This window comes from Mastomys coucha, unplaced genomic scaffold (genome assembly GCF_008632895.1).
Source record: "Mastomys coucha isolate ucsf_1 unplaced genomic scaffold, UCSF_Mcou_1 pScaffold13, whole genome shotgun sequence".
Classification (NCBI taxonomy): Eukaryota; Metazoa; Chordata; class Mammalia; order Rodentia; family Muridae; genus Mastomys; species Mastomys coucha.
In genome coordinates this window covers 57,289,073-57,305,125 of record NW_022196895.1, presented here as the reverse complement: position 1 = coordinate 57,305,125, position 16,053 = coordinate 57,289,073, and the positions used below count along the sequence as shown (strand labels likewise).

Sequence of the window (16,053 nt, the reverse complement as noted above, 5' to 3'; positions counted from 1 at the left end):
TAACTGGCCACCCCCCCACCCCCCCTCTCAGTTGTAGGCTGGGTGAACCAGCTCTTGTTTTCAAAATCTGGGGACAGATTGTCCCGGGTGAGTTCCTGAGGCAGAGAAACCAGTCACACACTGCCCCCATGTGGATCATCTGACCCTTGCATGTATGGATTTACTTAACAGACAGAAGACAAGGAATTTGATGACTTGGAGGAGAGATTCCAGTGGGTGTCTCTGTGTGTGAAGGAGCTGAGGAGCAATGTGGAGGCTTACATGGATAATCTGGAGGTGAGAGCCCTGCAGAGTTCAAAGGGCTAGGGTCCACAAGCTACAGTGGCGCCAGCTGCATTGACTCTGGGGTGAAGTGTCAGCCAGGTGTGCTGGTAAGCATATCGTAACCTGTAGCCACAAAACTGGGGTGGGGGTGGGGAGTTAGAGGCAGCTTCTGAGCCCATTAGAGTTCTCATGGGTCAGGGTCAACGAGTCTTTGGAATTGGAATTACAGGGATTTGTGAGTTGCCATGTGGGTGCTAGGATCCAAACCCAGGTCGTCTGTAAGAGAGGCAAGTACTCTTAACCACTGAGCCATCTCTCCAGCTCCTGGCTTTTCTTTCTTTCTTTCTTTCTTTCTTTCTTTCTTTCTTTCTTTCTTTCTTTCTTTTTTTTTTCCATGCATTGATTTGAATGGGAACAGTTCCCTGGCTTACAGAAGAAACACGAATAGCGTCTGTAGAGCATACATAAGGCAAAAGGCTCACCGAGGTGGCACACAGAGAAGCGTGGTGCTCACAAGCCCCACAAGAGCAGAGAGCTAAGGGCCCCCAGCTCAGCAAGCCTCTTCTAACCTCCCAGGTTGAGCAGGGACAGATGGTGAATGTGCTTACTGGTTATGGGGAGGTATGCGGAGGTTCTAGAAAACTGCTTGGGAGGTCTGCTGCATTGGGGGTTAGGCGTAAGATGGTCATGGTGGGACCTAACCACCTGTCTCTGTTGGCCCTGGACTCAGGCTTTCCTCAGCTTCCGGCCACACGAACGGAGCCTGGATATCCCTGGGGGACCTGCGGAAGAGTACTGCAGCCTAGCGAGGGACCTTCAGCTCCAGGCCTTTCTGCATTTTGTGAGTGGGATTATCTCCTCCCCCTTCCTCTGATAGGCAGGTGGTGGGGCCGACAAGGGTAATATTTAGAAGTCAGGCACTTATACAATTGTCACATCCAATAGGAGTGGGAGCGCTATTCCTGCACTTACTGATAAAAATAACCCAACTGATGTGCAGTGAGCCGCACCCTGTACCAGGCAGCGTGCCCGCCTTTTCCATTCCTGACCTCATTTACCCCCTCAACACAGGCTTTCGGATGAGGCACTATTAATAGCCCTGTTCTGCTAATGGGAGCTCGAGGCCCAGAGAGCTCCATCTCTTGGGTCATTTACACAAATGGAGTCTGAGTCCCAAAGTATCATTCTATGCAAAAATCTGTTTCAAGCTCTTTACATAATAAAAAACACCAAGAAGTACCAGGAGTTGAGAACCTTCCCGGGGCTGCACTCTGGGCACACTATATACCACCCCCCTTTCCAAACCATAAGCCCAAGACTCAGTGAGGTTAGAGCGGCGTCCTGGGGCTTTTCCCACATCAACCTCATTACCCAAGGAGATTTTATATGACCTAGATATATAAGTATACATAATAGGTAGATTTACTTATATAGATTTACTGATGATAAATCATAAGGGAATAGTTCAAAACAATTCTTTGAAATATATATCATTTGACCATGTATTAAAGGTTAAAAAAAAAGCACATCTATGCCCTAGTGGGATATTGTGCTGTTTATTTATTTTTAATTAATTAATTTATTTATTTTTATTTTTAATTTTTTTGGTTTTTCGAGACAGGGTTTCTCTGTGTGGCCCTGGCTGTCCTGGAACTCACTCTGTAGGCCAGGCTGGCCTCGAACTCAGAGATCCGCCTGCCTCTGCCTCCCAAGTGCTGGGATTAAAGGCGTGCGCCGCCGCCGCCGCCGCCGCCGCCGCCGCCGCCGCCGCCGCCGCCGCCGCCGCCGCCGCCGCCGCCGCCGCCACCACCCGGTGTTTATTTTTACACGAGTAAAACCTTGGCCAAATTTTGATGTAGCTATAAGATCTCTGGACACAGAACATCTTCAGAGGTTTTTCAGAGTTGATGAGCGTTTTGACCATTTCATCATCAATGCTGAGACCGTCACTCACATAAATACACATTACCGAGTTCATTTTGGGTCAGCGTACGTTGAGAAAGCTTTTACAGTTGCCGAATCTTGTTCAGTCATGACCCTGTATGGACTGCAATCCACAGTTTGGGCAGCAGGGGGTTAGGATATGCTATGAGTCACAGCTTGTCAATGGAGGGGGCCTGCAGCCCCCCCCCCCCCAACCCCCAGGCTCTATCCTTTGTCACCTTGTATCCTAGTTCCCATGCTTCCCCTCTCCCTACAGAAGAAGCGGTTGAAAGACCTGGTGTGGCAACCATTGTGCAGTCTGGCCAGAGCCCTGGTTGGCCCTCAGAACTTGATCAAGAAGCGTCTGGACAAACTCCTGGACTTTGAGCGGGTAGAAGAGAAGCTGCTGGATGTGGGCAGTGTGACCTATGAGGAGGAGGCGGCCCGGCACACGTACCAGGCGCTCAACTCCTTACTAGTGGCAGAGCTCCCACAGTTTAACCAACTAGTCATGCAGTGGCTGGGCCAGATCCTCTGCACATTTGTGGTCCTCCAGAGAGACCTCGCCGAGCAAGTGCTACGAAGGGCGGAGAGCAGTGTCTCCCTGGTAAGGCTCCTGGGGCTAAGCTTACTGTGGAGCACAGCCAGGCAAGGTCCTAGCTGTTGTCAGGGCAGAACTGGGGCTAATTTCTACTAAATATGCTGCTGGGACCCAGGACTCAGCAGGGACCCTTGAGCTATCTCTCGTGCCTTTTCTCCTCTTTCGGAGACAGAGGCCAGGCTGGACTCTAGGCCACTCTAGGTCATCCTGGGACTCAAGAGCAGAGGAGGTTATTCTGGAAAAACAGCAGCAGACCTTCCCTGGAGGGTAATGAGGAGATGATGACAGACACAGGTGTCTCTTCTGTCTAGTCAGGAGTAGAAGTGTCCAGCTGGGATTACTGCCGGTACTGCTAGCAGCTGTTTCCTGTCTAGCTGTTTGGGGACTCTTTCCAGGCAGTGCCTCACTCAGTCCTCAAGCAATCCTATACAGTATGGGGGTCCTCTCAGAGAGGTAAAACAGCTTGTGCAAAGATGCGGAGTGGACAGGAGGTTTTGACCCCTGACTGTGCGGTAACTGAGCTTTGAACACAGTGATCAAGAGCCTCTCGAAAAGGGACCATCAGCTGAAGGCATAATCAGATTCCAAAGAGCTCTCCCTACGCAGACCACCATGTGCAAACTTGTGGTGGGAAATTTAGAAGTCTGAGTTGGCACGGGAGGGACTAGGTGGCAGTTCCGCATCTGGCTCTGTAACGTCAGTGTCAGAGCTGAATGGCTCATGAGTCAGGCCTTGGGAGCCATTTCCACGCATTTTGTCTCAACATTGCCTTCTGTGTTTCCTTGTCGTCATCTGACTCCCCACCCCCGACTCCCCCTCATCCCCAATTCCTATCTCCTGACCTCCCCACTCCTGCCAACTTTCCAATCCGAGGTCCCACTCCAATGCTGAGGCATGTCCCTCCCTCCAACACGCTGCTTGAGCATTGCCGTGTCTCCCTACAGGCTCTTCTTCATTTGGAAATACCTCCATGGTCCCCCAGGCCTCTCTCTATGCCTACCATCCCATGACAGATGAACCAGTCTTTTCAGGAAGCTCCCAGAACCCTTGTTGCTCTGGAGGAGTGGGGACTGCCCCCTCCTCACCCTCTGTACACCAGCAGAACTTAGTAATGTGTGTCCTAACACACGACTGCCTTTCTGCTGGAGTGGTGGGGGGCCATGTTTCCCCTCAGTCAGGGGTGGGGGCCAGAGATCCAAGTGGTTCCTCCTTTGCATACCTTACTACTGGGCCCTGCCTCAGGCATGCTTTCTGAAGTATGAAGTTGAAATAGACCCAGTGCTGTACAAGAAGAAGACTCAATCTGGTTGGATAACCCTTTTGTTTTCTTCCGATTTCTCCTACCAGTCTGACATTTGGGTGAACAGGGCTAAGGATGCCAGAGAAGAAGGTTTATAGGCATTAAAAGGACATGTATGGTGGTGATGATGGGGGCTATGACCTGCCTAGGATTACTGCCAAGCCTCCCTTGTATATATCTAATGGGTCACTCACCTGGCCTCACTCCTGTGATTCAAGACCTGCATGGCAGACTGTCTTTTCTCTGCAGCCCCGGAGCAGGGCTCTGGGTCATAAATGAGTCAGGCAATAACCCAGAGGGCTGGACATGTCTGTTGGCTGAGGGGTCTCATCAGCTCTTGAGCTGTCTGACAAGACTATGAGAGAGTCTTAACAGGGTAGGGACCTCATGGGAGAGCTCATTACTCACAGGATATACAGGCCCATGCCAAAGCTGCTTGGAGCACAGAGAAGAGCAGAATGGCTCGATCCCAGGAGGGGTCAGGGGGTCAGAGCCGCTTGTAGACGTGCAGTGTCATAACTCTCTCTCAGTCTCCCGCCTGTTTTCCTCCCTGTCTGGGCTGGTTTTCAGGCAGGCTTTGTTTCTGTGTGTGTGTGTGTGTGTGTGTGTGTGTGTGTGAAACATAGGGAATCACCAGGCCTACACCTTTACCCCTCGGGATCCGAAGGGAGAGCAACACAGGTGTTCTGAGCCTTGGCGCACTGCATCTGACAGAAGGGACCTGGCCTAAGTGCATTATTTTCCCTTGATCTAATCATAGTAGGGAAGGGAAGGGATGTCAGGCCTACCAGCTCCAGAGCTAGGGTGTTATGGTGGCAGTGCTCCTCTGCCCCTATGGAGAGAGATTTTCTTAACAGAAAGGTGGGCAGGCAAAAGCAGCAGTCTGGGACCAGAGGGTGGGTGCCCAGGCACCCCAGGGTCCCTTCTTCAGAGACTCTGCTAACAGCACCTTCCCACTCAGCTGCCTCATTGCCATGTCTCGGAGCCGGACTTCCAGAAGCTGCTGGAGCACACACTGGGCCAGAGCAGTAGCCAGCTCCGCCTCTTTCAGGAGAACTTCGAGAAGGTGCTTCCACCCTCCACCACTCAGGTAGGAGTGTCCCCCCTCAACCCCACATGTCCGTCCGCTCTCCTGCAACGTGTGGAAGCTCTCTCCACTCCTTTCTCTTATTTCTTTCCCCTGTTACTCATGGAAACATTTCTTCTTCCTGTCTCTTCTTCCTTCCTGTGAACAAAAAAACAAAACAAAAATACTATATTCCAATACAGACAGACACAGACAGACAGACAGACAGACAGACAGACAGACAGACACACACACACACACACACACACACACTTGTGAGGTAGGCAGGGGAGAGAAAAGCTATCTCTCAATTCACTTGAGCAGCGTACCTATGTATTTTATTTTACTTTCCTCTCCTTCTCCCTCTCCCTCTTCTCCCTCTCTCTCTCTATATGTAGATTTTACATCTATATATATATAGATGTAAATATATATGTAGATATATATATATATATATATATATATATATATATATATATATATATATATATATATATATATATATATATATATATAATCTTTATACGCCTCAAGCTGTCCTTGAACTTGCTACATAGCTAGGGCTTAGCCTGAGACAGCTGTGAGCTGTGAAGAGAGGGGTTCTGTGGAAGTGTAGCCACGGGTGGTTGTGAGCTGCCTTATGGGTGCTAGAACCAAACCTAGGTCATCTGGAAGAGCAGATACTGCTGAGCATCTTTCCAGCCCCCCCAGGAATACTTTTTTCATAAAACTGCCATCTCTATGTTTAGCTGGGATACAATCTGTCTGTTTGATTTTATTCTCTTTCAGTAATGCTGGGGTCGCACACAGCTCACAGGCCTGTACACACCAAGTAGAAGTTCTGTCACTGAGCTACATCTCCAGCCCAGTCTTAGGTAGACCAGGCTGAACTTGAACTCACAGAGATCTGCCTGCCTCTTCCTCCCAAGTATAAGGATTAACAATGTGCATCCTGGTTTTTAATTCAGACTCTTCATCAGTACTAGGGCAAGAGTCTATCCCCAGATGTCCCTGACAGATGCCTCTACCTGCCCTGTACCCAGCACCTTCAGATAATCATATGCTATGCATACAACATGCATACACACAGTTTAAGTAGAGAATATGGTAAATGTATGTATTTACACATTTGGATTCCCCTTGGTTTCACAGAAGGAGACAATCATACCCGAACTCCTTCTTGATTATATTTTTGGCTGAAAACAGTGAATGGAAAACCAAAGGAAATGCCAGGCAGTTTGGGGATCGACTGAGGTCCTCCCAGAAGTATCATGGATGGTTGTGAGCCACTATGTGGTTGCTGGGATTCGAACTCAGGACCTTTGGAAGAGCAGTCAATGCTCTTACCCGTTGAGCCATCTTGCAAGCCCAGGCAATTTCTATCTGAATGAAACCCTAATGTGTACTCCAGTGCTTTGCACACAGTAGGTGTCCAATACATGTGCAGTGGAAATTCCCAGAGTCACACCTTCTTCTGGTGCGTCTGAAGAAAGCTACAGTGAATTATGCCAGAGAGAGCAGGGCCAGAGCGAGTGAGGCCATCCTGAGTTCAATTCCCAGCAGCCACATGATGGCTCACAGCCATCTGTACAGCTACAGTGTACTCATACACATAAAATAAATAAATCTAAAAAAAAAATTGCCATCTGGCTGGGAAGAGAGATTTGGGAGAGAGAGGACCTCAGTCGATCCCCAAACTGCCTGGCATTTCCTTTGGTTTTCCATTCACTGTTTTCAGCCAAAAATATAATCAAGAAGGAGTTCGGGTATGATTGTCTCCTTCTGTGAAACCAAGGGGAATCCAAATGTGTAAATACATACATTTACCATATTCTCTACTTAAACTGTGTGTATGCATGTTGTATTCACTGCATAGCATATGATTATCTGAAGGTGCTGGGTACAGGGCAGGTAGAGGCGTCTGTCAGGGACATCTGGGAGTGTCAGGAGCTAGTGCTCGTCCTGTATTAGCCTCTGAGGATTCCAGATGGGTAAGGCCTGGTGTACCACGAAGCCCATAGCCTGGCATGGTTCAAAGACGTTAGATCTCCTGTTAAATGACTTAGCTTCGGGTTATGCATAGAATTTAGGGCTACATTCTACGAGTTCTATAACTGACAGATATCTATCTTGAATTTGTTGAAAATTTCTTCTAAAATGTTATTGGAAGCCAAGAGTCATTGGAGTAGAGGGCATGGTTGTCCCCATCAGAATGGAGTCTTTGGTGACTGTGGTAGAGCTGGACAGGATGCCCAGTTCTCAGCTCACGTTGGCACAGCCTTGACACTTAATTCAAACTCTACTTTCTGTCTCTGCTCTCTCAGCCACTCCCTCCAGGGTCTGAACACCAGATGAAGGCTCTGCTCTCCAGATATGACCCTGGGAAGCTATACCAGGTGACAAGCAACATCAATGGGACTGGGACCCTGGACCTAACACTGCTGCGGGGCCAAATCGTGGCCCTTCTACAAAGCAAGGATACCAAAGGCAACAGCGGTCGCTGGCTGGTTGACACAGGGGGTATGTGGGCCTCCGTGACCCATTCATCTCCTTTTGGGAAAGCCAGTTGCCAGAAGCTGCTAGGGAGGCATGAATGGCCTTGTGTGCCAGTCTGCAAATTCAGGAGGGATGAACCCATTGACAGATGCAAGAGCTCAGTCAGCTTACGGTAATTCAGTGGTGCATGAAATGTCTATAGTAAGATCCAGTGTGGCCTTCCTCGCCCCGTTCCTGGTTGCTGTGCAAGCAAGGCAAGCTTTAGAGAACATCCACACTACTGGGTGATACAATGTGTGGAAGGACCTCAAATAGTACCTTGAAAGATACAAATGTGTGCTGAGAAAGGATGCTTACATCCCAGCCATACTCTCAGAATCTGATGTACGACTGGAACAGTAAGTCTCTAATAGCCATGGGCGTGGGATGTGTCCCTGAGGTCTGAGCCTCACATGTAAATTAGATAAAGGTGAGCTGCACGGAGAGCCCAGGGTAAAGAAATGACCCAGTGGCATATTCTAAACACGAGGGTTGCACAGGATTATTGTTGGTGATATAATAGTTACTGAAGTACCTTTATGTGTATTATTAAAAAAAAATGCCACTGGTCCACAAGCTCGTGATTGTATTGCTGTTACTGTATGGCACAAAGCCAAGCTTTGAAACCAAGCCAGCTTTTAAAAATGAAGTAGGGTCCTGTATGATGGTGCATACCTCTAACCCCAGCATTAGGAAGCCAGAGGCAGGAGAATAACCACAAGTTTGAGACCAGCCCTAGTTATGTTGAGAGGTCTAGGGACTATACAGTTAGAGGAAATAGTATAAGGACTGTCGGAGGGAGGCTTCAGGGCTTTCCTAACGGCATGATCGCAGGGAGGCATGGAGTTTCTCTGAACTCAGTTGTGCCAGCATGAAACAGAGTGACAGTGACACAGACTGACCCCAGATTAATGTGAAGACTTTACCCACCTGGGAATCAGGAAATGATGGTCATTTATGAGGACAGCAGCTGGGCAGCGTTGGGTGGGTGCTGATGAGGATCGCAGAAGGACAGCATCAGACAGTGGAAGGCAGTCCTGGTCCTGAGAGACCTGGGGAAGCAGCCTTGCTCTGGGCGGCCGCTAGAGGGATGTGAGCAGTAGTGCCACCAAGAGGAGACAGTTGTCATACCAGCCCCGGGAAGAACTTCCTCTGTCAGATGGCTTCAGACCTCATGGGCTGTCTCAGTGGGAGCAAGCAGCAGCTAGGAGCAGCGCTATGGAATAGGGCGGCGGCGGGAGGGAACGAATGTGCAGGTCCCGGATGACCTTGTACTGTCTCTCTAATGCTGGGAAGCCGGACTCCAACAGTCACTTTACTGGCTTTCCCCACCACTGAAAAGGATAGGAAGCTGGCTAGCAGCTACTGAAACATCTACATGTTTCCTAGGACACCGGGGCTATGTGCCAGCTGGAAAACTTCAGTTATACCACCCCATCATTCCCAGTGAGAAGGAGCTCAGAGGCCAGACAGGGATGCATGAAGACTACTGGCTTCCAACCCCAGAGCCCGCCCAACCCTCGGTTCCCACTGTCCCAACCATGAGCCAGGTGAGTCTGCAGGAGGGCTGAGGGCTGGCCTCCCCTTATCTGTTTCCGCTAAGGCTCTACTGTTGAAGTGACCGCTCCTTCTATCAGAGGGCCCACGTTCTTGTGAGGCCAGGCAGCAACCAGTGATATGTTCTTATCATGGCCAGGGGTGGGAACACAGAGAGAAGGACTTCCCACAGGAACACCAGGGAGTTAATCCAACATCCCCCCCCCCCCCATCAGCAGGATAAGCGGGAGCCCTCTGTTCACTCTGTGTTTGCCAAGTGTGGTACTAAATGAGAGTCACAGCGATGAACAGGAGCAGGTCATCGTCCTCCGCAGACTTACAGTCTGGGGGAGATGGTGATTAGATTAGCCGTGAGAATGTGTGCATAAATACAACTGCAATACAATGTTCTCTGCTGCGGTAAGGTCCAGAGTTCCAGGAAAAAGAGAGGTCTTCTGAGGAAGAATGCTTTCTCCTTACCTAGGAAGGAGGAGGAGGAGTTAACTCGATAAAGGGGGGAGCAGAGGGGTGCCTGGAGTGAGTTCTCAGAAAGCACACACGGCACATGCAGAGACCTAGTGATCTGCAAGGGTCCGAGGAGGAACCGGTGAGGCTGGAGCCTGAGGGACTAGAGAGGGCAGGGTGTAGTGAGGTGCTCCTGGTGAAGTCCCAGACAGACCCTGTGCCCTTGAAAGAGGGTGTCAGTCTTCCCCACAAAAGCAGTGGGGAGCACAGGTGCACATGGTCCTGAAAGCATTATTTATAAGAACCCAAGTGTCTGTCGATATAAACAGGTAAACCATCTACGGTAGAGCCACATGTGCTGAGAACTCCTTTTCCTTGGAGAGCTGGAAGCAGAGTCTACTCCCTCTTCATAGGGCACCAACGGCAAACCAAGCACAGCTCCATCCAGGTCCAAAGTGGAGAACCAAGGCGTTTATTGGGCTTTCTTACAGGAGATATTACTTTTAGGAGTGCGGGTGACCCCAGAGTAGCTGCAAAGTCTCATCCCATTGCAGAGGACTTTCCAAAAGCTGCATAGATGGACACCCCCCTCCCCCATCAGTTAGTGTTCCACTACTATATACTTATGAGATCACTCACAGTTAGGGCCAAATGACATACAAAATGGCTGAGAGGTGTAGGAGGGAACGGCTGGAATGGCAGACGAGGATCCAGTGCTCATCCTTATACTTCCCCTATGAGCTTCCGTGCCTCGGACCAGCAGTGGCGCTGTCTGACGGAGATGATGGTGGTTATTATTGGAGGATAGGATTCTGCGACACTGTAGAATGGAGCATTCTTTTGATATCAATATGAACAGAGTAGGTCATGTAGTATTGACATGCTACAACACAAATGACCATGCCAAGAGAAAGAAAGGCCAGAAACATAGGGTAGGATCCCACTCACATGAATGTCCAAGCTAGGTAAACTGGTAGAGGAAGCAGGTAGGTTTCTGGTTGGCAGAGGCGGAGGGGAGGGGAGCCAGGGGAGATGGCTAACTGGTATGGATTTTCTTTGGTCACAGTGGGAGTATTTTTGGGAGAAATCACACAGTGGTGGTGATTGCACGTATCTGGGACTATACTAAAAGCTACTGAATTGTATACTTTAAAGGGATGACTGGTATGGGATATGAATAACATCAAAAGGAAGGAAGGGAGGGAGGGAGGGAGGGAGAAAGGAAGGATGGATGGATGTGTAGTGGGGATGTAGCTCAGTGGTGGAGTGTTTGGCCTGGGCACAATAACCCTTCAGGTTTGGGGCCAGAGAGACTGATGAGGCTGTCTGTGCAAGCCCTGGTGCTCAGTCCCTAGGGCACTGAAGGGTTTGGCTTTGCAGGGGCAAAGTCCTTGAAGTCCTCCCCATCCCTAAGCAATCTTGGATGGTTTGGGAGGATTGGGTGGATTGGCCATCCACAAACAAGGGAGCGCTACAAAGATGAGACATTCATGATAGAAAGACTGTGGACAGAGAGGAGTGGGATCCAGAGGTGCTGAGGATGGGTACGGGATGCCCTGGGTCAGGGCATCGTGGACCTGAGAGCCAGTGTCTGGGGAGGTATACAGTTCCCACCACCCCTACCCCTTTCAGTGTCAGCTAGATGTAATACAGCAAGAACTACAAAGGGGCCCCAAGAATCTCACTAGGGACCTGACCACCCTATTCAGTGCCCCTCCCCCCACCCAAGGGGAGGGAGGTTGTTGCCATCATCCAGTTATCCAGCTCTGGTAGATGTAGATGGAGTCTCCAGGAAGCTCTGCCTAGGAGCAGTGGCCCGTCTGTCCCTCCTTCTGTGGGACTCCTAGGGTACTTTCCCATGATGCTTATTGTTCTGAGTCATCAGTCACACTAATGGTAAGGATTCAAAAAGCAAGCTGCACCGACTGGGCCCTTATCCTGCACCAGGCACTGTGAAAAGCCTGCACAGGCATTCATCCGTCTGCTTCCTCAGTAACCTAGAGGGTAGGACGTTGTTACAGATACTTGTAGATGATGACAGGGAGCCATAGAGAACTTAGCAGTTTGATGAATGCCTTCCCCTCTTATTGTTTTCTCTGGTTCAGTGCTCTGACCTAAAAAAGTAGCCACGCCTTCCAAACCTCACTATTCCTGGGTTAGAAACTGGTTTGGACGGATAAACTCTCCCTAGATCTGAGGAGGGAGCTGTTGAGGCTACCCACTGACAGGGCTGCAGGGATGGTGCTCACGTTTAATCCCAGCACTCGGGAGACAGATCTCTGTGAGTTCAAGGCCAGCCAAAAAAGGGGGGGGGGACACCAAATACAGGATGGAATTGTAGTAAAAACCGGAGCCTAGCAAAGAACTAGAACAGTGTCAGCCATGCAGTAATGATTAGCCACAGTGCTAGCAGGCCCAGCGTCTTTAGTGCTAAGAATGTGCCTGAGAAGTGATGTGTCCAGCGGTAGAGACTACATACTACCTGTGAGCATTGTGGGGACACAGGATGACACCCTCGCTGGATGGAGTTTGACTGTCTGCCCCTCTGACCATTTCTGTGTCCCTCCCAGGTGTTTCGGGTGGTGGCAGCATACCCCTTTGTGGCCAGGAGCACCCATGAGCTGAGTCTACAGGCAGGCCAGCCTGTGACCATCCTAGAAGCCCAAGACAAGAAGGGGAACCCAGAATGGAGCCTTGTGGAAGCAAATGGACAGAGGGGATATGTGCCTTCCAACTTTCTGGCCAGGACCCTGAGCCCAACTCCATGGGGCTGGAATCTTCCCTCTTAGCATGTCCTTTTTGGACCCCCCCCCCCATTCCTAACAGCAGAGGCTTAAAGGGTGTGTGGCCTAGGGGGCATGGCGCAAAGCAGAGTGGGAATGGGGTCGGTGGGAAGGGCACTCAGAAGGCAGCAGGAAGTGGTGACTAGGCCTTACAGAATGCCTGGTGTGGGAGGCCATAGTGGGTGGTTCAGCATTGCCACTAGAGTCTGCACAAAGAAGCCATCTCAGGACTACAGCTGTTAGCTAGGGCTTGCCACAGCTCGAAGCTCATCCTACCTTTTACCTCTTTCATATCTAGGATGAATGTTGCCTGTGTTAGTAGCAGGCAGGGGCATCTCTGAAAAAGACCAGACCTGCCTGGCTCAGTAGCACAACTTCCACAGTGTTGCCAGGAAACACCATGGCTCACCAGTCATCTTTTCTTTCTTACTGCCTTGAGTTGAGTTATTGTGAACAGTGAACTGTGGAGAGTCCTGCCCAAGGGGAAGCAATGGGCCTAGGTTCTGAGGAGATTCTCTACTGGGTCTGGGAACGGGTGTGGTCTCTGCACAGGTCTGAACTTCTAGTACAAACTCGGAGGTGGTTCCCGGGAAGAGGGGAATTCAAGGGTGGATCAGTGGGCGTGTGAGGCTAATTTCAATGGTCTATACTTCTGACTAGTTTTTTTTTTCAGACTAGGAGACAAAGGAACTTGGCACTCAATGCTGGTGGAGCTCTGTGAGAGAGGTGACTACTGGCCTGTTGAGCTGGGTAGGTGAGGGATAGCGTGATTTCCTGGTTCTGGGTAGAAGAACCAGGGCAACACAGGTGGCCTAGGTTTGCCTCTGAGGGCATGGAGGCTGCAGGTAGCTGAGGCTGGGTAGATGTGAGGCCTAAGACACAGGATACAATTGCACTTTTCCACCTAGGAAAAATAACAAAGTCGTGGACATGGTAAGGATGTCACGAGGCTGAGAATCCTTGTCAATCAGGAAGTGTGACACTAACACAAAAGATGGTTAGTGGTATCAGGATGACACAGTCATTGGGCTGGCTTGGGTTAGCAGAGTAAAGCAAGGAGCCTTGCCTCACCCCTCATGTCCAGGCCAACAGTGTCCTTCCTTATTGTTAATCCAGCATGGATTTTGAGACATGCCCTGTTAAGGGATTTTGTTTTGTGTGAACATTATGGAGTGTGTAAACCAACGAGATTATGACATCACTAGGCAATATAATCTCATGGGACTATGATATACACACAGTCATTGTCTGTAGCTAGCTGTTGCACGGCATATGCCATTGAATACAATCGAGGTAGCCAAAGTCCCAATGCCTAGTACTTGGTGAGCAAGTCATTTCTCAAACACGGAGACAGAATTCCCTCACAGCAGACCCCGTTCCAGGATGACAGGCCCACAGGGGCAGTGTTGGGGTGTAGTCACTACTGGATAATGTCCCTAGGCTGTTGCTTTAGTACAAGAGACATTAGAAGATCTCAAGACAGTGAAAAGGGTGATCCGCCATGATCTCTAGACAACTGGCAAATTTGGAATTGACCCTCTTGAGAGACAGAGCGTAAAACAGGTGGCTACTTCAGCGTTTTCACGACGACGTCTGTTTTTCCAACTCGAGTGCCTGTTTGTTAACTTTGGCTTCTGAAGGGCTCTTGAGAAAGACGTCCTTGCCTGTGTCAGACAGTCTGTAATGCGCCTCCTCTGGGCTTGTTAAAGCGCCAACACTGTATGAGGCAAGAGCAAGACTTCCCAGCTCCTTTCCCAACCTCAGGTTCGCTCGCAAGATGTGCTCAGCTCACTTTCCTATCTGTTTTCTTCGCAGACTTCACAGGAAGCACAGCCACACAGGTGGCCAGGCAGGCACTGGACCTGCTGTTGGCACAGGTTTTTACTGACAGTTCACGGTGAAGTTGAGACTTTAGCTTGGGGTTCCTAGCACGGCCGTCCCGTTCTCTGCTGCAATTCCCTGGGTAGCTCTAAACTGCAGCAAACCAGGAGCCCACCCAAAGAGAGCTGCTGTCATTGATCTGGGCATGGTCATGGCACGGGGCTTCAGGAAGCTAAGTAGGTAAATCTCAACATGCAGCCACCTTGAGGACCTCTGCCCTATACATGCAGAGGTAAACAGCTAGACCCGGTCAGAGGTGGGAACGGTTAAGTTAAGTTGTGCTGTACCTGAGCTTTGCACTGGCTATCTAAGCAGGAAGCTTTTAGACACAGTTTGGAGTAGGACAGCCTGTTCTGTCAGGTCCCAGAATATATATTTATGAAGTGCCATTAAAGGGGACCTGAACAAAATTGGATGTTCTTGTAGGCATAAGGGAGAAAAATTAAATATACCTTGAACCAAGGCTATCTCATGAAGGAGAAATAAAAATGTATTCAGTACATGTGGGTTGTAGTTTCTCAGACCAGGGGGTGAGATTAAAATCACTGGAGAGTGAGAGAAAGTGTACTGAGAAGATGGAGCGTGGCCTGGATTTTCTCCAAGGGACTCTGTGTAATGTGCCTTTTTACCCCAATGCCTAGAGCCATTGCACTGTGTCTTATTTATTTCACTCTTGGGCTGTCACGTGAAGACTCACAATGAGAATTGCCTAAGAATGGAACAGAACTCCCAGGAGCTGGAGGATGGCTCACATGGTATCCCCCTGCTCCTCAAAGTGAAGTGGGGACTCTTTAACCTTTTGAGCTCCAACTTCGCTTAGGATACAAGGAGACGACTATGTTACCTAAGGGAAGATGAGTGTATTCTTGAGTCACGTGATGAGCCTGATGTCAACTACTGGCAATAAAGGACTTAGTATGACTCCAGCCGTTGGCTAGTATACCATTCGTTCACCATTCTTGCTAGATATGAAAACGACACATTGTTCATTCATGTTTATTTGAATGTCTACTGCATACCCTTGATGCCTCCAAGATTTGGGCATAGATGCTAGGGATATAGCAAGACGTCAGAGAGATGGACTATGCCATTTTTTTTGAGCCCACAGTCTGGGCAGGGAGGCAAACAAGCCAGCACTCAGTTCTGTGAGTGTGTCTAGAGTAGTGCAGACACTGGAGCCCAAGAGAGGTGTTGACCTCTGACCTGGGCTTGGCAAGCAAGAACAGCTTCCTCAAGGAGGTGATATATGACCTCTGACCCAACGGGTGCCTGAGCTTTTGTGGTCAGGAGGGCATATGCAAAACCTAGAGGAGATGGTAGATCACAGAAGTGAATATTATGGAGCCAGAGTGAAGGTGTGTGTGTGTGTGTGTGTGTGTGTGTGTGTGTGTGTGTGTGTGTAGCAGAGGCAGTAAGATAAGTGCTAGCCAAGCCTGCAAGGCAGAGGGTTTCAGACCCTGCATGGGAGCTGTTAAAGGAGAAGGAGTGAAATGCTCAGGGCTACAGTTTTGGGAAATCATCTGGCTCTGCCTAGGTTCCTCGCATACCCATAAATGACACCACTTTTATCAAGAAGTGCTGCTTCCTTCCAGAACCTTCTAAACCTCTGTCATAAGCCCCAAGTTAGAGGTGTCCAATATGTATTACCTAGATAAATGTCTTAGGGGCAGAAACACTGAAACCTTCATGAAACCCCCTC

General features: G+C 49.6%; 1 protein-coding gene across 1 annotated transcript in view; it reads left to right on the top strand.

Moving 5' to 3' along the window:
* Arhgef37 (Rho guanine nucleotide exchange factor 37) overlaps nt 1–15,280 on the top strand; it is a 46,196-nt gene extending 30,916 nt beyond the window's left edge. The window contains exons 6-12 of the mRNA XM_031366246.1: nt 172–276; nt 995–1,105; nt 2,465–2,794; nt 5,050–5,178; nt 7,479–7,674; nt 9,079–9,239; nt 12,261–15,280. Of these exons, the coding sequence (XP_031222106.1) occupies nt 172–276; nt 995–1,105; nt 2,465–2,794; nt 5,050–5,178; nt 7,479–7,674; nt 9,079–9,239; nt 12,261–12,479 (1,251 nt within the window). The 3' untranslated portion in view covers nt 12,480–15,280. The remainder of the gene's footprint in view (nt 1–171; nt 277–994; nt 1,106–2,464; nt 2,795–5,049; nt 5,179–7,478; nt 7,675–9,078; nt 9,240–12,260) is intronic.
* Nucleotides 15,281–16,053: the final 773 nt, after the last annotated feature.